At 43.4% G+C, this 27,033-nt stretch overlaps 2 protein-coding genes across 10 annotated transcripts in view; both read left to right on the top strand.

Annotated features, from left to right (window-relative positions):
* LOC311444947 (adapter SH3BGRL-like) overlaps nt 1–12,846 on the top strand; it is a 28,112-nt gene extending 15,266 nt beyond the window's left edge. The window contains exons 4-7 of one of the 2 annotated variants that reach the window (XM_084536446.1): nt 4,520–4,633; nt 9,258–9,287; nt 11,265–11,402; nt 12,344–12,846. In XM_084536446.1, coding sequence (XP_084392572.1) covers nt 4,520–4,633; nt 9,258–9,287; nt 11,265–11,360 — 240 coding nt within the window. In that variant the 3' untranslated portion in view covers nt 11,361–11,402; nt 12,344–12,846. The other variant, XM_084536447.1, reaches the window with a different exon arrangement.
* A 1,799-nt stretch (nt 12,847–14,645) lies between these two features.
* B3GALT5 (beta-1,3-galactosyltransferase 5) overlaps nt 14,646–27,033 on the top strand; it is a 31,936-nt gene continuing 19,548 nt past the window's right edge. For 3 of the 8 annotated variants that reach the window (XM_084505524.1, XM_084505517.1, XM_084505521.1), the window contains exon 1: nt 26,520–26,756. The gene's annotated coding sequence lies outside the window, so the exon portion shown is untranslated. Of the gene's footprint in view, nt 14,792–26,519; nt 26,757–27,033 lie in introns of those variants that run through there. The other 5 variants (XM_084505518.1, XM_084505519.1, XM_084505522.1 and 2 more) reach the window with 5 other exon arrangements.

Here is a 27,033-nt window from a genome sequence, read left to right as displayed (position 1 = left end):
TCATCTAGTTCAATTCCTGGCTTCGCACAGGACCACCCAAAACTCAGACCCTCTGTCTGAGGGCATTTTCCAAACACTTCTTGAACTCCATCAGGCTCAGTGCTGTGGTCACTGCTCTGGTTCCAGTGCCCAACCACCCTATGGCTAAAAGAAGAAGCTGGCAGTGTGTTTGTGTTAGTAAGTTCTTTAGTCTACTGATATGAAATTACTTCCCACTTGAAGGAATACATGGACTTATATACCTCTATTCTATTTTTTAAACATCTTTCATGGCAGTCTGGCATTTATGCTGTCCCCAAAGATCGCTCTAGTCAGTGATAAATTTCTGAAGGATCCCGTTTAATCTTGGACTAGGGGCATGACCAGACAATTATGTGCCAACATGTAAACATGTATATATTTGAGCTATGATCAATGTACTTTGTATGTCTAGAGTCATGCATGTCATTCTCAGCTGCCCCCAAAGTTTTTGTTTTGAAACCCTCATCATGTTTATGAGCCTGAGACTGTTTTCAAAATTCTTGAAAATGCTCTGAAATATCACTAATATATGAAGAGCCCATTAAAAGCAGTGGCTACATTGTTTTTTTTTTTTTTTTTTTTAAATGACACAGGTGAATTGTTCTGTTAATGAGATGCATATTACTTAATCTAAGATGACAAACAGTATGCTGTATTATTACACCTTTGAGTATCTTAGCAAGGTTTGAATGCAGGCAATTAATTGCTTTTTATTTTCAGGGGCCAACAGTTTTTTTTTTTCTTTTTTTTAAACAATTGTATTAGCCAAAACACAATACTGCTTCCATTTCCCTGAACTCCAGAGAGCAGGCAGCTTGTATGGAGATCATTGAGGTTTACAGATGTTCTGTGAGCTCAGAGAAGCTCAGGCTGAAGGTCTTGTTTCAAATCTTGTATAGACTTAAATCCTTAATCTTAGTATTCTTAATCTTAATACCTAAAATCTTGGTATCCCCAAATCCATAGATACCTGAGATTTAGTCTTTTAGTTCAAGAAGACTTCTACTAGAACTGATTTGAATTACAAATTTACAGCATGTGTATTTCATTTAAAGGAAAAGTAACCAGTCAGCCAATCTTAATGAAAAGGAGTTCATTTTACATTAATAAAAAATAAATTTTGTATTGCTCTGAAGAGCTAGTATGATGGCGGTATTCCAAATGCCACAGGTGTCCATATAGTCACTGAGAACAATGTGTGTGCATGCATGTGTGTGTCCTGGCTGGCAAAAAAAAACTGCTTCTGGAGTTCAGATCTCTCAGCCACCACTTTTATTTGCCTTATGTTCTGAGTAAGTATATGATTCATCTGAGGTAGTTTTACACAATAGGTACATTTGAATTAGAATGCCATCTTCACTCTTCATGTGCTTTGTGTATCTGCCAAAAAAATATTGAGTGCAGGGATTTTGCAATGAAATGTGAAGATACATGCTGAAAATAGATTTCTAACCAATTCGGTTTTCATGAACACTCACCTTTACATTTTAGGAACTGCTACAAAGAAAGTATCTGTAAGGACATTATAATTTTCTCACAGAAAAAATGTATAAACACAGCATTGGACAAGAGAATTTCAATATTTTACCTGTTGCTACATACTTAAATTTTCAAATAGTTTGTTATCTTTTGGGGGAAAGCAAAAGATAAATTAAGCCAAACAATTGGCTCTGTAGATCTGTTTTTCATAACAATGCCACCAGCAGCAGAGTGCAGTGAGCCCACAGTTTTATGTGCATTTCAGATGAAACAGCATTGGCAGAAAAAGTAGTCTTTGGTCCTTCCTCTGTCCTCCATCTCCTTTTCTTTACGCCCAGATACTCATCAGGCATCCTCCACATGCTGGAAGAAAACATTCATGTAGCTGTGTAATGGAGAGATCAAAATGTGTGAGGTGCTGGAGAAGCTTGTCTTTCTAAAGCTTTAATCTTGATCAGTCTCCCACTACAGTTCACCACGCAGCCCCACAGAGGTTTTTGCTGACGGTGGGGAAGGGGCAGGGCAGTGCTGGGAGAGCCTGGCAGCTTCTGTGGTGCTGGCTGCTGGTAGTTTTCTTGCTGCTGTTCCCTGGGGAAAGGCATGGCAGCCTCTGTGCCCACTCTCTTTATGTTACAAGCTTCTTACAGATGAAACATATTTTCCCTGATTCAGGAAAAAGAAATGACAAAAAGGGCATCAAGTTTTACAGATAGTGAAGTTTTGGGAAGAAAACACATCTGCAGGAGTATTTTGTCTATTTTCACTCTATTGTGATACCTGCTTCCAAACATTCCTGACCTCCTTTCTATCATTTTAATCCCAGTTCAGCAGAGCATCTCAGCAGGAAGACATGTCTTGTATTGCACTCCAGATTTTGGGATAAAGATCTCAGAGTCAGCATTCACTTGAGTCTGCACTGGGGCTAAAAGCCAGGTAGCGCCACTAGTGTCACAGAATCACAGAATCACAGAATTTCTAGGTTGGAAGAGACCTCAAGATCATCGAGTCCAACCTCTGACCTAACGCTAGCTGTCCCCACTAAACCATATCCCTAAGCTCTACATCTAAACATCTTTTGAAGACTTCCAGGGATGGTGACTCCACCACTTCCCTGGGCAGCCTGTTCCAATGTCTAAAAACCCTTTCGGTAAAGAAGTTGTTCCTAACATCCAACCTAAAACTCCCCTGGCTCAACTTAAGCCCATTCCCCCTCGTCCTGTCACCAGGCACGTGGGAGAACAGACCAACCCCCACCTCGCTACAGCCTCCCTTGAGGTACCTGTAGAGAGCGATAAGGTCACCCCTGAGCCTCCTCTTCTCCAGGCTGAACAAGCCCAGCTCCCTCAGCCGCTCCTCGTAGGACTTGTTCTCCAGAAATGCATCCTCTCATGCATCCGCAGGCTAAGTACAGTGGCTGAGGAAATCCCACATGATCATACACAATAAGGACACCAGAGGAGGACCTGTGAAGCTTAAAGACAGGGGATCATGAGCAGGGGATTTGGTGTAACACTAGGGACAGAGATGAAATTATGGAAAAAAAAGAAAACCCCAAAGCAATTGGGTGGATGAGTTGTAAGGGTTTGGTCACAGGGATGGGAAAGGAGCTCCTCTGCTGTTCAGGGATGTGCTGCTCTGTCCATACTGTGTCAGACTTCAGATGGCATGGGACAGGATCTCTGACCCCAAATCTCTGTTGTAGGAGGCAACTACACCAGGTAACACTTCTCAGAAGTGGTCAAATTCCCTTTTAATGAACGAGATCCATTGCCTCCACTTCTCTACTAGAAAGCTCTTCCAGTTTCACACTGCCAATGGTTAGAATTTTTATTTACAGCTGGTTTTACTCATTTTGCATCTACCTCAGTGCTCTTCTTTATCCTATCCCTCCCTGATATTACTCTGATCTATTTTTAGAGAGCCATCATGTCCTCTCACTGCATTGCATTCAATAGATTAAAGTAGTAAAACTTTTTTTTTTTGTCACCCTTTCATAAGATAGGCTCTCCACTCCTTCAGATATTTCTGTGACCCCCCTCTGCACCTGTTCCAGGCTAAATCTCTTTCTTGAGCCTGGATGACTGGAATGGTACAGGGTGATCCAGAGGAGGTTTCACTTTTGCTTCATACAATGACATTAGTATTTGCTTTCAGCTCCAGCAGATATAATTCACCTCGTGCATCTGAGGATCATGTTTAGTACTGCTTTCACTGTTGCATCATGTTTGCAGCTCGGTTATTGTGCTCTATCATTACTTAAATACATCCATCTTTTTCTTATTTGATGATCATCAGCAAACAAGGTCCCAAAATACATTATAAACATCTGTTTCTAATATCTGTCCCAGAACTACCTCTCCCAAATAATGTGACTTTGCACTTAATGCTATTGCAGTTCATCCTATTCCTATTATTCCACTCAAGGCCATACAGGTCTCCTTTTATCTGACACAGTGTGTGATCCAGTGTGACCTTTCACGGCTACCTCGCCTGGGCAGGACTTGAAATGAAGAGTCTTCTGGGATGCTGCTGGAATAAATAGATATTATAGATTGGTGTGTGAATTGAGGGATAGTTACCTGTTGGTTAAAAAAAAAAAAAAAGAAGACTGTTAAGAGACTGTGCATGAAATCCTTTATTACAACTGCTTTTCTGTAGCCTCCTGGTGAAGTTTAATTAGAGTGCATGCTGGTGAAAAAGCCTTTTTTCTCTGAAGCCATCAGGGTGAGCATCCATTTCTACTAAACTTTCAAAAGTAAAGTTAGAGAATCTGCTGTTCTCTGAGAAGGAAGAGGTGCTTCAGTTCTTGTTTTCTGTATACAAACCCCATGCCTTTACCAACAAAGCAACATGCTAACACATGCTCCTTTCAAAGGAAAATGTCCAAAAGGGTCGATTTTGATTTGACTGCTGAAGTAAAATTAGAAAAACACTTCCCCAAACCATAAAGTCATGAGTTGTATGGAAAGAAATTGTTGGGTTTGTGTCCTGAGGCTAATAATGACTTATTTGCTGCCAGGAAACTGAAAAGTCTGATACCACTAATGAAGCTGAGGCACACACAGAAGACAGTGCAAATGAAGGGACTCGTGAAGAGTCTCAGTCTGCTCAGTCACCATCAGAAGATCAACAGGTAATTCTTTCCTTTTTTGCTTTGTGATTTGAGGATTTTACCTGTGCTAAGCTCAAGAAACGGAACACCGCAGGCCCTCCTAATTTATCTTAGGGTGGGAAGACTGATTGCAGAGTGCTCCTGTTTGTCTTTTGGATGCATTTTCTTTGACATCATGGTGATATTAAACAGATAAAACTCCAGGGAACCCTGCTCTGAATCATGGATAACAATTGTCTTTCTTTAGCAGTTTCCCTTTGCCACTTGCTTTCATATGATTTTATTTATTTATTTATTTTTTTAACGCTCACTTGGATCTCAACTCTCATTACGGACAATAATTTAGAACTAGACATCTGAGTCCTATCCATGTGGAAAAATTGGCTCATGTCAATGACCAGCATCTGCAGTGCTCGTAAATCTATTTGTTAATGTTTGCTGTCAGGTACCAGCATTGACTGCTGCCATGGCAAGCCATATCTGACAGTGTCTTCTCTAGCCCATGCAGGAGCCCCTGCAGAAATGGAGACCACTGTTATCCTTCCTGCGTGCCTTATGCTGTGATATCAAAGCCACACAGGCAGATCTCAAGCTGCAGTGCAAGAGATTCTTGGACAAAACCATCTCAGTTATTTCAACTTTCTAAAATAATAGCTGCAAAACATAACATTTACATTCCCCTGCAGTTAGCTGACATCAGTAAAGTAGTTATGGTTGAAAGCATAGATGGATCCTGTGAAAAGGGGCAATTCTCTTGTGTAGTTTTCTTCCTCAGTGGGATATTTGTTTCACTGGCCAGGGTCTAGACCAAGTAGAGACTAAGCAGAAATGGGCCCTGTGTCTGGAGATAGGAATCCCGATACTTTATTTCTCCTGCCACTGTGCCAATTTGGCATTTAAGGATAGCTTTGTTTTGATCTTGCAGTTTCGGGTGACTCTCTTCCCAAAGAGGCAAGCCTACTGCTGAATCAAGCACTTACACATCTCAAAAATACACTTTTTTTTTTTTGTGTGTGTGTGTGTGTGTAATATCAGTAACAAATGCATAATCTCTCACTAATTTATTTTTTTAATAAAAATAAATGTTGCAATGTTAAAAATAAACGCTGCAATGTTTTTCCAAAGGAAGTACCTCACTCTTTACAACTTTCCCCATTCCCAATTTTAACAATGACTGAACTGTTAGGCTGGAAATGCATCCTTTTCCACAGCCTCATGTAAGTCTCAGGCACTGGAAGTCCCATTTTACATTTCAAAGTTGATCCTACATGATGATGAAAGGAGACACAGTCCTCAGTGGGAACTGAAATTTCTCCTTAAATTGTATGTAAGCACTTTTCATGTCTCTATAAATTCAGCCAGCACATGAATGCCATCAAATACCTTTTTCTTTTAAGAGAAATGCCAGCTTTTAAGAGAAACCCAGCGTAAAACAGTAGTGCATCCCCTGGCTGGATTAGATTACCTGCCGTTCTGGCTAGCAATCTACTCTAATGTTTTTCAAATGAGAACAAACTGCTGGAACACGTCTGCAAATATGTCAAGCAGCTGTGTATCGAGGCTTTGTGATGACAGTGCAACACCGCTTCTACACAACAAGCACCTTGCTCCATTTCTCACAGAACAGATAGGAGCTGTAAGTGGCAAACATATTGTCCTTTAGGTTTACAGGGAGGGGAGTGGCAGAGGAGTGAACACTGGGCAAGAGGGTGCATTTGAACTGGTAGTTCTGTCGTTATGAGGGCATAAAACATGGTTAGTCTTCCAAGTCCTCCTCTTTCACCTGCACGGTCTTGGCAATGTTGAAATGTTCTTATGTTCTTACGTAAGGGGGAAGAAAAGCCTTCCTGAAATCACCCAGCTCTGGCACCCACCTTCATTGTGCCAGCGGTGTACTAGCTCCTAGGGGAACTAAAAAGCACTTTTTCTGTTCCTGTCCAACTCATTGTTAGAGAGTATACTCACAATTGCAGGCCGCAAGGTATTAGTAGCTCATGCCAAGGATGAACAAAAAGCCATCTTTCATCCTGTTCTACCTCCCACTTCCATGTCACGTAGGACAAATCACTTCAGTGACGTGGCATCTGTCTGCCTTGCCGCAGCTCATTGTAATTAGCACTTCTGCATGGATGGCATGAATCATTCTTTAGAAATTCTGGTATTTTCATTCACTACGGTGAGCATGCAGAGGACTAGTTTAAATGAGAAGAATAACTTTGAGGTAACTATGGTAGGATGAATTCTGTCTTTTGTGTCTGAATCTCATTTTTTCCCCTACAAAAGAGAGCTAGAATAACATTTCCTTATGTGGCCAGGGTTTTATGAAGGCAAATACATTTAAAGATCATGAGACTGCCGTTGGAGTATCTCCATTGGATGTTGGGCCCTAAAGGACACATGAAGTATCAGTGCAGTATTTTTAGTATTTCCCTCTCCTCCTCTCATTGTGCAGCCCAGCACGTCTTGTTTGACAACTTGACCACACTGAATAGATGTTTTCTGTTTGCTCTACCCACACAGGTTTTATTTTATTTTTTTTTCTTCTGGCTTATTAAAAGTTGATCTCTGTGTACCATGTTCTGAAAGGGTGACCTTTTTATCAGTGGCCCGTGGTGTTTTGCAGCCACACGCTTTCATCTTCTGAACTGTAGTCAGGTCCCATTTGGAATGTCAACTTCTTTTCACAAACCCTCAGATCAAAATGTGGAAATATAAATAAGTATCACAATTTTATGTTCAGCTTCTGAATTAATATATAGATGTGAAATTATTCGTGGCATTTTGGCCTTATTTAGCACTCCATTTCAAGCAAGGTGAAAAACGACTCTCCTGTGTAGGGCATAACCCAGCCTGCTTTTCTCCAGTGACTCTGCAAGAGAATTGCAAGTGCTATGGAAACATTCTAGAAGACTCTTGGCAATGTAAAGGTATCTCAGTCTTTGCCAATGAACATATGACAGATGGCAAAATTAACTGTGGCTCTCTCAATTGTGGAGCCTCACAGAGGTCCCAGGTCTCAGAAAGCTTCTCCAAAACTTCAGTGGTGGGGCCAGTGTGGGTCCATGTGGAGGCTGCACCCCTCCCGTGCTGCTTTTGCTGCCCTTGCTGGAAGAAGCAGGAGTCCAGAAGCCCCATCTCTGTCTCAGGTAGGACTTTGGGGAAGCCAGCAAGAGACCCCAACCCTCTGAAAAACAAATTTCTTCCATCAGAAGCTGCTTCCTGGAAGCAGAAGGGATAAGTGCACAGTGCAATAGGTTGTTCTTCATGCACCTCACGTTAGACCTGCCTGCAGTTTTTCAGATTCAGGAACTCCAGCTCCTTATTCACATGTGTGTTCAGGAAAGCCCAGAGCAGATGTTGAGATAGAAATCTCTTACACAGGGACTGTAGTAAGGGACAGGAACAGCTCTCAGCCTGTGTTACCAAGGGACAGGTGCACTTGGATTTCTTTTGATTATGATTTCTTTCTCACTTTAAACCTGTTGCATTCTTTCCTTCCCTAATCACTTCATCAAGCTTATCCTTCTTAATAATTAGGACATCCCCCTAATCTTTTTTTTTTTTTTTTTTTTTTTTTTTCCATTCCTAATCCCCACAGAGATGGAGAAGGTCGAGGAACTATTTTGCTTGAATATAGTGCCCCTTTCCCTTAATTTGTCCTTTCGTTTTTGAGTTTTTGGAGGAAAAGGCTGTGACCTTCTATGCACTTATTTTTCTTTATTTTTACTATATGATTTTAACTTTAGCTTTTAGCTTGGGGGGTAGAATCTTTTTTTAAGTGGTGTCCCAGTTAAATCAGTTTGTGGTACAGATTAGGCTCACTTCAGGGCAGAATTATTTTAGAAACATGTTCAAAAATCATATTAAAATGCAAGCCTGTATCCTGTCTCCATAATTCCCCAGGCCATATATAAACCCTGGCACTGCAGCTCACTTCCTTATCTCCACTCACTCTGTGTAAAGTTGTAACAACCACTCACACCTCCTGCATGGTGCCGCTGCGTTTGCCCTTCCTCTTAGAAATTTTGTGAAAGATTAGCTCTTCTTTCCAACAATCAGCTTGGTATATAACATCAAATATTATTCACTGTACATTTATATTTTCTCTCTTTTATCCCTCTTCATCACTTTGTCTCGATCTACAGTCCAAAGCCAGTCTGTAGTATTTCTTATTCCTCAGTACCGTTGAGCCAAGGCATCTGTTCCAGCCTACAACAGTTAACAGCATTGCAAGCCAGATCCTGAGAGACAATATATAACATGGATAGATCTCTGTATAATTCTGATTTAACTTGGATTTTGAAGACCAGCTAATTACCACCATCACCACCCCCCCACCAATGAAAAAGCAAACAAAACTCAAGCTCTAATGCTTTGCTTGCAAATGAAGCAGATTTAACTGGAAATAATTGAGAAAAAGGGAGCTGTGTCTTATGATTTTGTGACCCCTTTTCAAAGTAAACACTTAGCATAACTGTGCCTTGTGAGCTAATCTGGAGGACTTTGTCCCAAAATAAATCCACTGAATTCCATGTAATTTGCTACATTTAATGTTTACTTTCCCTGTGCTTTGCTTGTATGACCTCTGAGGTTTTCTTTTTGATCTATCTTTTAAACGTTTTTTTTTTTTATATCTTTCACTTAGGAAAACAAGGAAGAAGATGCAGCAACAGGGGTATAGTATGCTCTTTGGACATTTTGCTTTCAGTGTTTGTTTGTGTGCACTTCATTCCTTTCCAGTCTCATCAATGCTCAAAAGTTAGTAAATTCTTATTCATGAAACTGAATATACCAGTTATATATTCTGCTAGAGAAAATTATTGGTCATAACATAGTCATACTTGAGACCAAAAATAGGTCAATAATCGTTAAAAGCTGTATATTGAAAAGAAATTGTCTTTCATGGATTATTTAATAAAATCCATCAAGGGCTTACAAGACAGCTAGATCTTTGGAAATCTCTTACTGCCACCATGCTAATTACAGCGTCATGCTGACAATTTAGGCAGTTCTACCTACAAAGGGTATATTTCCCTTGCCAGAGTTCATAAGGCCCAAGTGCAAATCCTTATATGCTTTTCTGCTTTGCCCAGCATCATAAGTTTATGCCTTGAATATTTCTTCAGTCTTCTCAATAAAGCTAATTATTACTTTAGGCTGTTTTCCACTACAAGCTTGTAATAAGTGAAAGGGCACGCTTAATCTTCCCACTTCCAAATGGCAATACATGCATATATACATGGGTATACATACAGATGCCTCCTGTCAGAATTGTGAGTTGTGGGTCTGGAAGCTGCAATGGAGCTCCTGAGCCCATGGGCAGAGCATGGAGGTTTCTGGTGGTGAGGCACATGAGGGCTCTGAAGGCTTGGTAGCGCACCCTGACACCACTACCTCATGCTTCAAGCAAGAAAAATGCCTGTATTCTTTTGTAAAGGGTAATTGAATTCTGAACTGAAGTTATTCACATTTTTAAATGTTGCTTGTCTTTGGGCTTCCCAAGCTCCATTTCAAAAATAGTGAAAAAAAAAAAAAAAAAATTTTCTGAGGAAAGACTCAGAAAGATAAAATATTTCACTGGGAGAACTTTGGCTGACCTGTGTGGAAGTTCATATTACATTTCTGGTTTGGTAAGGAAGATCCCCTAACGCAATATTTTTTTCTAAAAACAACTCCTCAAAACAGGATTCTGATTACAACAGTTCCAAGCACATGTTTAAACAGGCTTTTACGTAAGTGACTCAGATATGATTCTCATACAGAAAACCTAAGTTCTGTGCTTATACACTACCAAAAGTCCTGACTGAAAGCTATTTATGAAATCTTTAATTGGTTGATCGTTATGGGAGGACTTTCCCTTAATTTTTGTAATCAAGATAGTAGATGTAAATATGACATTTTTGAGATAAAACTGTTTATATTGCAGAGTAAGTGCCTTTAAGCAAGAGTTTTCTGGAAGAGAAGGAACAGAGAAGACTACAGTGCCATTTTTGTTATTTTTTTTTCAGAGTAGAACTATACTTTAAAGCTTAATTTGCTAGCTATTAAAAAACAGTAAACACAGACATAACACCTGTGTTATACAAATGCTACCTTACAGATGACTGTTCATTTTGTTTACTGAAGGAAAGGGCTATTGCCTCTAACTTGTGCCTTTTCTTCTTTATAAAACAAAGAGAAAAAAAGAACTTTAAAAACAGAAATAAAGTCTTGTTATCGGTCTCCAAACAATTTTTGGATTATTTGGGAGTTTAGTTCCTGTGTCATGAATCTTTATTTGTTTACTCCAAGAAAGCATCTAATTCAAAATATATTAAACTCTTTGCCATATTTACATATATTTTATGTTGTCATTTTAATCCTGACCATCTATTTACAGCCTAACTATGAGCTGTGTTCTAACCTATCTCAGAAAAGGATTCTTATATTCCCTTGCTTGCCTATTAACTGCACAAGGCTTTGGCACGTTAAGAATAAAGACTCCATACATCACTCTACTGTCCTATTTTTTAAGCTTTATTAAGATTGATTTTGCTAGAAATGTAGCAGTTGCAAAGGCAGAGCTCTGCATTTCAAGACTGTTTATTTTCCTTTAATTCCTAATTGCTCAACTACAACTCTTTTCTGTTTAAAAAAAAAAAAAAAAAAAAAGGAAGAAGAAAAGCAAGAAGAAGAAAAGCAAGAAGAAGAAGAAAAGCAAGAAGAAGGAGAAGAAAAGGAAGAGGTGGAGGAGCAAGAAGAGTCTTAGTACACTTCCTTATGACACATTCTTTCTTGAACAGGTTTTCAGGTAACTATTGAGATTTCCAGCACAGTTTCTAAATCTTCTAAAAGAAACGTTAACTTGAAAATTTTGTGTATGTTGTTGCATGAAATGCCTGCAATACAGGAATTGAAAGAATCTACCAAAACCATACACATGCCCTACCTGTCCAACTGGCAGGCCAAATGTACACTTTTCTGCTTATTCATTGCAGCTTCTCTTTTGCCTCAGGTAAGAATTCATCTCTCTCCTCTTTCTAATTTCACTGACACTTTCAAGAGCTTCATGTTTCAAAAGAAGCGCTCCTTCAGATGTAGTTGAACTTGGTCAACATGTTCAAAAATCATGAATGGGGAAGGGTGAAGAACCTGACCAGAAGTATGACACTATAATCTGTTAACTATGATTGCTTAGAAACTGGGCCAAAAGTGACTTTAAAAACTCAAAACAGGAAGCATCTAAGAGGCACAACTTGTACCCATAGAGATGTACAAGCATCCAGCATAGCTCGTTTTGTCAGAACAGGTATTAATCTTCAGGTTTCCTTCTTCCTTCTACTGTTTCATCTCCTGTGCACAGAAATAAAGATCAAACAATCTCTTATTATGGAAAAAAAAATAAAATCATCTACAAGAAAGTTGGAATTTCCAGCAGATTTTCCTCTGGGTGGTGGGACACTCTGCTGACTGCAGCCACAAGGTGTTACAAGCTTTTTCTAGAACTGGTGGGTTTCCCAGCTAATTCTATTCCTGAGTTAACTGCCATAGGTTTTAGCAAATGTGCTCACACTGATGTGAGACCCAGTGCCTCAACAGGACAGAAAAGCTGTCAGCTCTTCCACACTGCCTCTCCCAGATCTGGGTCTGTTTCATGGAAATTAATTCAGCCTAATGCTGTCCAGTGTTCAGATATGTAAAGTCACAGAAAGAGAGCTAAATTCTGCTCTACTTTTCCTTATTTTTGTTCAGGAAGCACAAACTGGAGCAGCCCTGCCAAAGAAAAAGTCACCCTCTCAAGCAAACTATCACTACCTTTCACACCTGTATACATGTGAACATATAAATATGTAGCAGCAAAGATGCCACCCTATCCTACCTGCAGCCTTTGTATATATATTTGGTATTACAATTGCTTGTTAAAATGGGTCTTCTTATATCTGACTGATGATATTCCAGTTGATTGTTATATGTTGGAATAGTATTGTCCTTGTCATATTTTAGATTGTAAGCTCCTCAGGGCAGGAACCATGTCTTTCTTCATGTTTATGTACTGCCAGAAACACTGCTGCCACTCAGCAGATAACTGCACTCACACAAGTGATGTTGTATTCAGAGAAAATGAAATTCAGCACTGAAAACTACAAAGAGGCTTCCTGCTTGCAACCTAAGTGAGTCACTTCTTCCCCAGCTGACTTTTGAAAATGATTAAGATTTCCATTGTATAGCAGTTTAAATAAACATTTTCTGTCACATCTCTTCTCTGTCTGTAAAAAGTATTAATTTAATCCTAGCAAGCTCCACTAGTATCTGTAAAATTACATTTTCTCCATCATTAGGGTTTTAGCTTTTCACCTTGCCTCGTGTTCCTGCTAATGGTTCTGGTGCTGTGTATACATTTACCTGAGTCCCATAGGATGTACAAGATACATGAGCATACTCCTCTTTCACCAGAGAGGCAGAAACAGATCAGGCATGATCAGAAGCTCATACAAAATAAGAGAAGAAAATAAGGCACTTTCTCCCTCTCTTACCTGGTTGAACCAGGGTTAACATATTTATTTAGGACGCGGAGAGCACAGGGGTTGATCCTATCGTTGTTTACGGAGGCATCAGCAGCCCACCTGCAGGAGACCCTAGCCACAAGGATACATGATCTTCTTTGTAGGAAAGAGATGTCCCAGCCTTGTCAGTTTTCAGGGATAGATCTGTATTCACTGGGTCGAGGAGACAGAGAAAATTAATCCATATTCATGCTCTAACTGTTATTTAGAAGTTCACTGAGCAGGATGGAGCTTGGATTTCATCTCCTTGTCCAATTACTTGCTAGGAGATTTATAATAACTGCTTACAGGGGAAGTGAGAGGATAAAAAGTACTTATTAAAGTAGCCCGTAGCTACATACCCAAAGGAACTGTAACTTTATATTTAACTCTGATCAAGAAGAGGCTGGCTTTTTAAGTGGAGATCTCCAGTGCTGTGTGTGATCACTATAAAAATAACAGAACAAATTAGGTAGAAGAAAAAGCTGGGGAGGTTTCCTGAACCTCTTGAGCGGGTCCATTTATTTGTTCAGGATACATCTGAAGTCTGCAGAGCACTGGGAGGCGAAAGATGGGTAAGCAGTTCTCTGCCCATGCTGTTCTTATGCTTGTAGGTGATGCAGAGCTCAGAGCTGCCAGCTGCAGCGAGGGAAGGACCTTGGAGTCCTCGCTGACAGCTCACCGAAATCATCAGCTCAACCTGCAGCAGCGGCCAAGACCCAGCAAAACGCTGGACACCATCAGGAGACAGCGTGACTCTGTTGTCATTTACAGCCTTGCCGAGCTGACATCTTGAGCATTTTGTGCTGTCTGGGCTCTGCGTTTCGGGGAAGATGTGGTAATATAAGTGGCACAAAGAAAACAACAAAACAGCTCGAGAGAATGGAGCAGCTGTTCCACGAAGAGACTAAAAAGACTCTTACATTTTGAGAGGAAGCCAAGGCATTTTGAACATCATAAAGGCACTGAATAAGATGAATGCAGAACTGCTAGTCAAGAAATACTGCAACACTGTAAAGAAAATCAGTATACACAGCCAGGATGTGCAATGAAATTAGCAGAACAGTGTGCGAGGCACAAAAGAGAGGGCTTTTTTAGACTGTGGGTAGTGGACTTTTGCAATTTGCTGTCAGGAAGTTATGGAGACACCTGGAAATATGGAGTCACCCTGGAAATGAGATAAACCCAACACGATGAGCTCGTGCTGTGTGACAACCTGCATATCTGCAGTAGCCTTGTTGTATCCTGGGCTGCGGAGCTTTGTGTGCACAATGTCCTGTAAGCTCTGCCTTCCCCCTGCTGAGGTGCAGAGCCAAGAGCCCCAGCATAGCCAGTACACCGGGCAGGCCCGATGGCTTCAGTCATGAAAAAAAATGACCACACCTCACACATCCAGGTATTACTTTTTAAGGCAGAAATATGGCAACCATCTTCTTGAGAGCGCATAATCTGGCAAGGCCCTCAGGGAATGTGAGGAATGCTAAGCCTCACCTACAGACACAGTGCACTGACCCAGTCCTAGGATACTTTCAGTGCCTAGTGAGAAAGCCAGCAGTGCACGGCCGTACCTACCAAACAGACCCTCGGTGCTTTCCTTGGGATAACACTTCCTAGCATTTGCTGATTGTCTTTTCTGCCAGACGAAAGGAGGTTGTGAGTATGCAAAGGATAACCTCACTGAAAGCCAGCTGCTGCTCTGCAGGAGAGCCCTGTGATTTTAGCCCTAATGCTAATTCTGCTTGCATAAGCTTAACACTTTCTGCAGTGGTTTGGTGCAACTAGGAAAAGCATTAAGTCTTTTCTAATTCCACTTTTCTAACAGCAAAAGTACATGAGCTAGTGAATTAGATTCAATAGAAAACGTACTGTATGCATTATTATGCCGTTTATTATTTACTGGGAGAAAACAACCCCACCTGGCTAGCAGGGACTGCCTGACACTGCATCTCACTGTGGATGTAAAATCATTGCTGGAGCACCGCAGTTAAACACAAAACAGCATGCTGCTTTTGGTGACACTTCGGTATGTAGAGTATTTTCCTTGATGAATTATGCTAGAAACTTCAACTGTACTGAAACAAGCTAACATTAGAAAGGTTTCAAGCCTATAGATCCATGCATGCCATGGGGTGGTGGCTGTTTGCACTTTAAATTGATTGATTGCCAAATTTAACAGACTGATGAAATACGAAAGAAATGACAAGTATCATCACAAAGTACCCGGGCAGGCAGGGATACTCAGTGGCTTGCTTTGCAGGAAAATGAGTATTAGGGGCTTCAGTCTGTTGCTAGTAATATAGGGGGTTGAATTACAGGTCCAGACAGCAACCTGTGCCATGTTGTCTCTTGTATAAGAGCACTTCTGAGACACCAAATCATGTAAGAGGTTTTCTTCTGAGAAAACTCTAAGGGAAATTTATTGCAGAGAAACGAAACTACTCAGTAGTTTTGGCAACACTGTGCTAGCCTTTGGTGTGTGTTTCTGGTCACCTTTCTATCCCCCTTATCTGTTCACCTGCCTCCCATCTAATAAGACTTGCTAATAGTCTTCTGTGTGCTGCGAGAATATCAGTGTTAAAGGAGATAAGCTATTTATCGGCATCCTTTGACAACTTCAGAAAGATGGAGATACACTTGACAAACAATCTGGAAACCTGAAAATTCGACAGAGTAATTTGTTCAGAAGACAGATTGAAAGTTTATGGTTTGATGTCAAATATCTTGAAGAACGAGGGACGTTCCTGCAGTCACACAGTCATTGCCATGCACACAGCAAACAGGGAAACATCAACACTCAGCTGAGACTCTCATCCTTAATGAGTTACTGTCTCCTTTTTGCTCATGGGAAAATAAGTTGCAGAGGTTGGATGACGTGCTTCATGCCACAGGTCAAGAGTACTGGAGTCCAAATTAGATGTGGACTACCTGGTGTGTATCCCCCTGCTTCACAACATATAGCACCCATGGTTTGAAGTAGGATGGAGCTATGCAATCCCTACCTTAGAGGGACTATGGATGAACCTGAGAACACCAGGACCTGCATTATGGTAACCACAGCTTCACTGAGGAAAAGTATCCTTCACTTTCAGGACACTTTGCAAGCAATAGAGTTGTCATGACACCAAACAAGTCTAAGAGAAGTTGAGTTTTGATACCAGCCTGTCCAAAAACATTTTGGACCACAGACTTTCCAATTAACTTCCTTATAGTTTACCTTCTCTCTGAAAGTAATATATATAAATATATATATATATATATCTTGTTACAGAAAATTTATGGGCATAAAATCAAAGTATCAATACATTGATCAGAAGATGGAAGCATAACTGCATCTTCTTTCTTTGATGAGCTTATATGTGTCTGAGTTGTCCACCTGACATTAGAAAATACTCACTTCTACTTTTTTTCAGTATAGTGATACCTGACAGCTATCAAAACCACCTTCTCCTCCACATTGCATCCTCAATGCTTGCCATCACCCAACTCTACACAGCCTGCAGAATAAATGACCAACTAAACGGTATCAGGTACTGCTGCACTGGTGGCAGAGGGAGGCTCTTGGTGCTGCACTGACTTTCAATACAGCATCCTTGATGATTGTTGTTTTCCTGTCAATTCCAATTTCCAGCCTTCTGGGGAAGGTTTTTATTTCTTTTTGTCTTCACAGCTTGATGGTGTTTCAGCAGAAACCCTCCAGCATCTGTGTGGGTTCAGTAGGCCAGGGCAGAGGCAGAGGTGAGCACAGAGCAGAGCAGCTCAGGGGCTGTGTGCGCACCTGCTGTTGCTGGCCTCAGCCTTCGGAGCCACACCGCCCTGATAAAGTTAGCATCCCAGGCAGCACAAGGCACACCAGCGGCTTTTCTTCTTGCTGCCCAGCCTGTACATCCTTCCCTCACCATAGAGATTTTTTTGTTTTTATTTTTTAGCAAGTGAGTCACTCACACAATAAACTCCAAACAAAGGGGATGCATCCTCTTCCAGCATCTTCTTTAGCATCCCTTTGGCCAGGGAGACCCCACAGCAGCAGCCTTGGCTGAGAAGCAGCCTCTGGTTATCCTATGTGAGTGATTGCTGGCAGTCGAGGATGGAGCATGGATTATCAGAGGATTTTTGGCTTCCCGTATGCTCTAGTACTTTTCCATAAGGGTTGCAAGATCGCTGGGTTTTAATGATGCAGCATGCTGTGTTAATGCTGGCTGCAGGCAACTTAATCAGGTCTGGTACCAGCGTCTATGTGCTCCTAATCAGATTTTGATGAAATCTAGAGGCAGTGATAGAAAATGATATCCAACCTCTGGCCAGCCTGGGGCTGGTTTCAGTGAAGCAGCCAGTACGTCCCATCACAGATGCCTGCAGCAGCTGGAAGAAACAGCTCCAGCAGGACCATGGAGGAGAGTATCTTCAGGGATGGGTTTTGGGAACCATGCTTAGTTGATGGCCTGGCACAGGATGGCGTGCTGATGAAGTTCAGAACTGGCGAGAAGCTGGGAGGCGTTTTGTGGAGGAGAACGGGGCAATGGGCCAGGAAGGCAGGCCCCAAAGGACACAAGCAAGGTAAAATTTGACAGTACGGAGAACCAGCATCACATGCTTTGGGGATAAATAAGATTTTTTGCTACAAGCTGGGTGCTCATCCTCCTGGGACTGGTCTGGGAGGAGAAGGGCCACACATGCCTGTGGCATGGGTTCGTCTGGGAGCCAGGAGGAGCTGTAATGCGATGCAGTGGTGGCAAGGAGAAATGTGATGAGTGGATGTGTTCAGGAGCTATTTTCAGAAGCGCAGGGTATTACATACCAAGTAATGTTGCATAAGGCTGCGGTGGCACCTTGTTTGGGTACGGGGTGGTGTTTGATCCTCTGCTCCAAAAGGATGGATTCACACTGGGGGATCAGGAAAAAGCTGTTCCAGGTACCAGGGCTTGTGTGGCCCAATTTACCATAGGAGGTGACAGAGCTGTGGTTGGCTCCGTCCAGCAAAAAGGTGGGTGTTGAGAGTTTCTGCGTGATTGGGGCTAGAGAAAGGATGAAGCTGGAGAAGGAACTTGATGCAGAGAAAAGGAATATGAATGTTCAGCAGATGCACCTGGTGCATCATGCATTACACGTCCTGAAGACCTGCATGAGAGATAAAGCAAGGATAGGGTACGGTGACCATATGACTGCACATACCCAACACACAGGACAGTTCTGCCTGACATGCTGAAAAACAGGATCTCATCATGAACATTTCCATAACCTGGAAATATCTGTCACCTGAAGAGAAGAAGCAGCTGGAGAGACACAAGCACAGAAATGAGAGGCCTCCTTTATACTGCTTACATGGCTTCTCCATGCAGTGAGAGAGCCAATACTTGGCAGGACTTTGTAAGGTGGCCGGGAACTGCCCTTGAACAGCTGTCTGCTGTTAGCAGCTGGGGTTTTGCGGGTGGAAATCTGCCTGTGGTGCTACCATGGTGTCAAAGGTGGCTCCGGAGAGTGAGCTCAGGCAGTGCTATATATCTGGTAATGTATTAGCGGTATGTTTTTTCCCCTGTGGAGATCTCAGCCTGACTGTTGCTATTGCTAATGTCAGCACCACCATCTTCCCAAAAGTGACTCATGCAGAAACCACAGGTATCTTGGTGCACAATGCCTTGAAGGCGCGAGTTGAAGCCTTGTCACTGCTGCTCAAACAGCTCGAGGGCTTGGCAGACACTTGATCCCTGTCAGCCTCAGCAGGTGGGCTTCAGAAATGCCCGGGGAGATAATCCCTGGCGAGGTGATGAGCCTCTTTGGGTTACAGAGGGGCTTGTCCCATGGTCGCCGCAGGGTCTGCTGGCACTGTAGGACCTGGCAGCTGGCTTTATCGCTGTGCCCGAGGTGAAGGTCAGCTGCTTTCAGAGGATGGCACCTCGGCCTGCCCTTTTTGCTCCCAAAAGGAGCACAAAGGGCAGGCTCCTTGTGTTGGGGCTGTGGGTTGCATGGGGGGCCAGGCAACAGCTCCTGGCATGGGATGGGGGCTGCAGTGGAGCAGCCACTGCCCACCAAGAGATGGCTCTTGGCAGAAGTGGTGCCGTGGCAGAAGTGGCATGGAGCAGGAACAGAGCATTTGATCATGCACCATCACTGACAGACCAGTCACTTACCTCTGAAGCTGTTGGTCTGGCCCCTCTTGCTGTATCCTGAACCTACAAGTCGTTGGGGCTGGCTTGAGCCATTGCCTTGCTTGCCTTGATTTTGTGGCTGATGGTAGCGAAAATGTACTGCCTAATGTGGGAATTGGTTTTGGTGTTGAGGGAAATAAGGTAGTAAAGGGATGCTTGCTGTTTTCTACAGGGTGGCAATGGAGGGTGCAATGGCTGTCTTGCAAAGTGGGGAGGGAAGTGACAGATGATGCTAAGAAAGTCACTTCATATTAATGTGCTGTGCTCTAAGTGCATTGCAGAGGGTGTGCGTTAACCTTCAAGATATAGCAGAGAAGTGCAGTGTGTGCCTATTTAAAGTGTCTGAGCTAGCTATGTTCAGCCATTAAAAATCTTCTTAGACATCTGAGGCAGCGCATCAGTTTTTTATTTTTACTTTTTACCCCAAGTGTCTTTTCCTTTAGTAACCAGTAGCATGGCTTCATGACCACCTCCAGGAGCACAAGTGCAACACCACGCACTGATGGATTTGGAGGAGGCTGAGGGCAGTACAGGCACTGGCACATTTCTGAGCCCAAGAACCAAGGAGAGAAACACAAGCTGGACATGCAGAATTACCCTGAAACATTTAAATAGCCTTAACAGAAGGTGCCTGCATCTTTGGGAGATGTGGGTGTCTGGATGTCCTTGGCAAGTGGAGCTGGGAGCCAAAGCCTGGCTGTGCTGCCTTCACCGGGCTGTGTGTATGGGACTGCTGCACAAACGCCGTGGTGTTAATTGATGGAGTAAGTAAGATGTTAGAGGATATGTTTTGCAGTTGTTAACATGGGGACTGCTTCCAGATAAAAAGCTTTTTTCTTTCTTAATTACAACTCCATTTTCTGAATCCCATTCAAGGGGAAAGAAAGAGCAGGGAGTGGATTAAGTGGACAAGAGAAAACAAGGCCAGGTACATTTACTGCTCCTCTGCATTTCATGGCATGGTGCTAAAGATTAACAAGCTCTGAACTGGCAAGTGAGGAATTGGAAATAACACAACAGTACTCAACTGGATACCGTGTGCACTCCTGTGACACCCATGTTTAACAGCTAGCTGTAGGAGGGTCAAGGGGAACCAGGGCTAAAGCCAAACTAGCAGTCACGAGCATCCTGGAGGCAGACAGACCTGCACTATCCAGCTGCCCTTATGCTGAGAAGAGCTTAGGGTGCTGAGTCATGGAGCTTTTTGATGTCATGTTTGAGCTGTCTGCTTGGACAGGGTGAAGAAGAGAGCAGGGTCTGCTCCTGGTCCCACTGACAACTTGCTTTACGGAGAAACTCCTAAATGAGCTCATGGTGCCCCTTGTAAAGGCAAGTGCTGTAAGCACCAGCCCAGTATGTACAACAATGATGGAAGTCTCTGCCCCAAGGAGATGTGCCCTAGGGGGAAGAAGTGTTTCTCTGCCATGTGGAGGATGGACTGGGTACACCACTGCCCTCCGCTTGTGTCTGTCAAGCAAAAAAGAAGAAAAGTTGGAAGCTGCTGATGTAGGACATGAGTTTGATACCTGGAAATCAGAGGGATCAGAGGGAAGATGGACACCTATCAATCTAGCAATAGTTGCCCTCATTCATCTGGGAAAAAATAATAAAAAAAAAAAAATGGAGAAAAGGAGACAAACCTGTACAGTTTCGTAAATATAATTTCTAAATCTCTGTGAATGTTACCTTTCTGAGGCAACAGAAAGGGTCAGAGTGCAGCAGAGCACTCTGTAAACAGGTGGATGAGAGAGAGCAGTGCTGATTAACAGGGTTTCCTTGAAAAAAAAAATAGGTGAAAGTTTGCATTTGATTTGAGGCTTATGTGGCAAGGCTCTATACAGCCATTACATGTTTTAAAGAAATAAGTGTTTGCCGAATGGCCTTTTATTCTTCGAGGAATAACATGTTTCACTTCTTGAAATCCTATTTTAAACCAAGCAGGAACATTTCAAAGAGGAATGATGTCAAAAATAATTTAATTTTTGTTGTGCTTTTAGGAGAACATTTTTTCTGAATTTTAAATCTCGTTGAAAGTAGTACTGGGTCAGATTTCCCTTGAGTCCTGTTTTATACCAGTTTTGTGTCTGACAGCAAGTTAGCTTGGTGCATTCAGCTGGATTTGCAGCATTTTGCTGCAGGGAAATAGTGTAGGAGCCACTTCTGCTGGTGCTGCAGTACCCCGGTGCTTTTTTTAAAGAAACCCGAGGCTCAGACCAAAACCATCTGCTGGGGTGCACTTGATCCATTAGGGCAAACACATAACAAAGCACCTGATTTCTCAATCAGCTTTAAACTCATCGAACAACATCATACACTGGGGCTGGCTATGCATAGCACTTGCCAGGGCAGGCAATTGCCCAGGAGGTAGGCTCACCCTGCCTCTGGGCTGTCCCTGTGGACTGCTATTTTTTCAAATGTGAAAGCTTTGGTATACTTGATTTTGATCCAAATAAACAGAAACTTTCCTGTTGACGGCCTTTGTTTTGAGCCAGATCAAAACTATGCTCTTTGGATACCTTCCCCTTGGCAATTGCTCTCTTGCCAGCCCAGCAGAGAAACAGGTTGATAATAAATAAATAAGTAAGAAACTGCATTAAACTCAGTAGCTCAGAGACAGTGGTCTTGGGAGCAGAAATCCCTTCCTGAAGGGAAATCATGGAGCAAGGCACACACTTTGTGGGTTTGTAGCCATTCTGGCCCAGTCTCTTGTACCTGATCAGGACAGTGCTTCAGTGTCTTTGTTTTGTTTCTTTTTTTTTTTTTTTTTTTTTAATTTATTTTTTAATTTTCTTTACACTTCACATTGGAGAAAAGCCTACAGAAACAAATAAATAAAAAAGCTCCACATACCTCCCATTAATTATACAGTGAGAAAAGGTGAAATAAATGCCTTTCCTTATTCCTGTCAGTTGAAGCCCTGGAGCATGTTATTTGATTATCACCGTTGTTGTAAAGTAGTGCTTAGCACCTGCTGCAAGACAGCCACGAGGAAGGACTCTTTTGGGGGACTTGGAGGGTCACAGGCTGCTGGAGCAGTGGGGCACCCCTGGCTGTGTCTCTGGAAAGAGCCCACAAGAGAGTAGCAGAAGCACAGTGTAGGAGGTTTCAGTTAACGAGCCACAGAATCACAGAACCACAGACAGGTTTGGGTTGGAAGGGACCTTAAAGATCAGCCAGTTCCAACCCCCTGCCATGGGCAGGGATACCTCCTACCAGCCCAGGCTGCCCAAAGCCCCATCCAGCCTGGCCTTGAGTACCTCCAGGGATGGGGCACCCACAGCTTCTCTGGGCAGCCTGTGCCAGCGCCTCACCACCCTCTGAGTGAAGAATTTCCTCCTAATGTCTAATTTAAATCTCCCCTCTTTCAGTTTAAACCATTACCCCTTGTCCTGTCACGAGGAAGCTGCAGGAGCCCAAACCTCCACACCACAGCCAGGATCTCACGGCAGGGGGTTGGAACCAGATGATCTTTAAGGTCCTTCCAACCCAAGCCATTCAATGATCCCACAGCCTCCCATGCTGTGTGGACACCCACCAGGTGCAGCCCTCGTCTAACACGTAAGAAGACTGTGGTGAAAATGTTGGCCGGCTTATTAAAAAGAAAATCAAAAAGCAGCTTCATTGCAGCCTACACTATCCTTCTGAGTGAGTGTTGCTGCACATGGTGAAGGACCAAGCTCCAGACCTCAGCTGGAGATGCTCTTTGACTCTCCGAAGGTCTTTGTGCTTTGCAGGAAGGGATTAGATAGCAAGAGTTTTGCTTAGCTAGCAAAAAATTGTTAGCAATATATACACAAGGGAAATCAGAACATTTTACTTTTACACATCTGAATGCAGTTCTCTTCACATATCAGCAGCAGGCTTTCTTACAAATAATGAGTAGAAGCTGGCATTAAGCGTGCAAACAAAACTAATGCTATATACACTATATACACTATATACACTATATACACTATATACATATATATAATGCTATATTCACTATATACATTGTGAATGCAAATTAGAGAAGATTATAAAGCAGTATTAGTTTATTTAATCATTTATTGCTTATTCTCAATAAATGACTTGACCTTTTATTGATTACCTTAACTCCTGTATGCAAAATAAAGCGTGAACAGCTATTGGGCAACTTAAGGTTTTTCCCTCTGAATTAAATTCCTATGGGAAATTATTTGTCAGAGTTTTACATCTGATTGTCCAGTCTTTGGCATTTTCATAAGTGGCTTCTTGTTATGTCGTGGTGTGCTACAGTGGAGGTCCACTGGCCTGGGCTCAAACTGCTCTGTAAAAAATGTATGAAGCAAGTGAATGAGTATAAGACAGAGTCATACTATTGTTGTGCACGTATTTTTCAAATGGGATGCTTGCTATCCATAACCTCCCTTTAAGATGCACTTAAAATGCTTTCATTCACATGCAGTGGGCCCACAGCATATCTGCTGCAGGACTTACCCCAACCCGGCCAAGGGAGCACACAGTCCCCTCCCTCCCTGTCCCCATCCCTGTCCCTGTCCCCATGCCACCACAGGAGCATGAAATGAATAGAAATGGGATGTAAAACCAAGTGATGTCCTCTGCATTCCCGTGTTCACCAGGCAACGTGTCGACAAGCAGATCCCGGACTGAAAATACCTTGTATTTTCAGGTTTGCATGCAGACAGCCCCAGACCCTGAGCTGCTGGCTCCCTCGGGCAGAGAATCGGAGCAGGGCGTGCGGGAGGCAGGGAGGAGCAGGCCAGCAGAAGAGGGATGTTCCCATGCCCGCAGGCAGCTGTTGGCAGTGATGCGTGGCACAGGCCGCACAGGCAGGCATTGGGTATTTAAGGTCTTGTTTGGACAAGTTGTGGTGAGACTTCAAGTATTTTGGTATGGTTAAGTGAGCACAACTCCCACCTTCATCTAGCAGGGATGCCATTATGTAGATGAAGGCAGATGTATAGTGAGGTAACTGACGTACTTAGCTCACCAGCACAGCTTGCTCTGTCTGCCAGAGGAGCGGTTCTGCATCGCTGGACTTACAATACTATAAATATGAGGGTAGAAGCCATTTGGCTACTATACAAATGCATTTTATTGGTACCGCTGCTCCTCGCGTGAGGTTAAATTGCACTGCTATTAATGTCATTATGACAAACTTTGCCCAAAAACTTCCAACAGAAGTTCTCCTCCTGACTGAGAAAATAATCTGCACGTAGATTCAATGTAGAAAGATGCTGAAAACTTCTACTTGAGAATTGGATTTCATGTTGCATAAAGTGAATAGCCTTGAAACTCCCAGTGCATCCAGTACCTGTTGCTGGTACACAGCCCACAAGCTACTCACCCTCTTCAGCTACAAGCACTGCTCTGCCTTCACCCATCTTATCAGCACCTGCATTCAGAATAGCCCAAGGACATAGCTCCTATTCACTTTTTCATAACATTAAAAAAAAAAAAAAAGCAACTACAGAACAACACCACAGCAAATCAAAGCTAATCCCCCACCAAACAACGGCACCTTTTGATGGGTGACTGCAGTTTGACCTTCCCTCTGCCTGCCTTGTGCTGCAGTGAGCTGTGGAAATATTACCTGTCACTTTTTAAGGACTCTTCCAACCCACATCACTTGCCCGAGGAGATGACAACACAGATCCACCAGCACAATCAGTGCTTCGAGCTCCAGTGTCCTGCTGGAAGGAGAAAGGAGCTATGGGGAATGCTGGGGGAGATGGGCTTGGGGACAAATTTGGTTTGGAAGGCAGAGACTTTCCTTTTCCAAGCCCCATGTCTTTCTCTGTGAGCTTCTCAGCCAGCTTCTCAGAACCCCATGTTTTCCCTTTTTTTTTTTTTTTTTTTTTTTTTTAATTTGATCTTGCCTCTTTTGATGACTAAGGGAACAGGAAGATTATAGTTTAAGTATATAATTTTCATTTGATGTGACAGGTTAAAGCTATGTGCTTTTCGAGAAGGCTGAGGACTATTTTAGTTCAACTACAATGCTGATCTGGGCCCTGACTCACTCCTTGAGAACCGATTTCATGTAGACATATGTTGACTTATATTGAAATATAGACATATGTTTACATTACTCTGCTTAAACGCTTTCCTGTCGTAGGGGTGGCCCTACACACCAAGTGCAGTGTTGAATAAGAGGTAGGTTTTGCCTGCTTTTCCCAGCACTACACCTACATTTCTCTGAGTTCCCCTTTATTCCTCACCTCCCCAAAAGATGCCAGCCTCTCAGCCTGCCGTGAGCAGGAGCCCTTCAACGTGTGACCCTGCCCGGGGCTGTGTGCGCCCTATTGGAGCAGTGCTGTCTGCAGCAGGTTTGGAAGTGGTTCCCAATATATCCTCTTGCATTTCTCCTGCAAAGAAGAAGGAAACAACATTTTGTGCATCTCCTACGTGACATCTATCTGTCTATACACTTGGAGCCAAGGGAGAGGAGGAAGGGAGCTGCCAGCAGCCTGTGGTGATTGATTCGTCCCTTGTTTTTGTGCCGTGCTAGAGCAACCCATTTCAAAACCTGACGGTGACAAATCAAAGGGAATACTTCTTGCTGGAAGTCCAAACTCCCTGAGTTGTTAGCGGGAAGGTGGCTATTAAATGGGCCTCTTTACCCACAACATCTATCTGGAAGCATTCAATCCAGTTCGAGCTTGCAGCCCTAAAGAAAGAAATGTATTTGCCTGTAGCTTTTTGCTTCCGTAGCTGTTGTCGTTAAACTTTCCCTCACTAATTGCAGCCACGGGGGTCAATGTGCATCAGTGAAGATGAAAATCCTGCATCACTCCCTTTTGTGATGAGTTCCTGGAGGCAGCCGTGTGGCAGATATGGGGTGCTCTTAGCTCCCTGTTGCCCTCTTCACCAGGTTGTCGAGGTTTTTAAAGGGAAACCCCATGGCTCAGAGGGTGCCTGGGTGCAAGATTTTCCCCGGGCTGTGAACACCAAGGCAGCTTTGCTCTTAACCCAGAGCGCGGTGCCCAACTTTCCCAGCACTGCAAGGGGTTATCTCTGCTCCGGCAGGATTTGTGGCTCCGTTTACAGCGCCAGCATCACCGTGGGGGTCTTTGCCTCCCTCCCTCCCCAAATAAATGCAGAATAAACCCATTTGTGGACAGTTGCTAACTTTCCTTTCCCTGCCGATCCCACTGCAGTGGCAGTGCGCGGCTGTTACCTACGGGTGGGAGGGAGGGAGGAAGGGAGGGAGGGAGAGGGAGGAGGAGGAGAAGGAGGAGGATAGAGGGAGGGAAAGAGAGACAGGCAGAGAGCTCGGGTTTCCACTGCAGCACCAGTACCTTCCCCGTCTCACCCCACAGCCCACGAGGGGCTGGAGGTGGCCACGCAGCAGCTGCCGTGGGACTGCCAGGCGGCGTGGGGAGGAGAGCGGAGCGCAGGCAGAGCGGAGCGACTGCTGTGGGAGCCCACTGGCCGCAGCATGGCCCTGAGAGCTGGGGGATGCGCGTGAGGGAAAGAGCTGCAGATCGCCAAGCACAGGTAGGATTGCAATCACGCGTGGGGCCTCCGCTCGCCTGCCAGCCTTCCCCCATGAGAGCGGGGTGAGACGAGGCAGCAGGTGCCATCACACTTGCTGGGGAGCCAGTGGCAAGGCTTGCTCCAAAGAGCGGTGTCGAAGTCTAGAGCCCGAGCTGAGCCCTGTGCGACCCCAAAGTGCTGGGGAGCTCGTCCCAAGGCTCAGGGCTGCAGCTTTCCTCCTAGGGTAAAAGGGGCAGGAGGTGTATCGTGCTCCTTGGCAGGAGAGATACGCTGATCT

This window comes from Aythya ferina (genome assembly GCF_964211825.1).
Source record: "Aythya ferina genome assembly, chromosome: 1".
NCBI lineage: Eukaryota > Metazoa > Chordata > Aves > Anseriformes > Anatidae > Aythya > Aythya ferina.
This window is presented reverse-complemented; position numbering and strand designations above follow the sequence as displayed.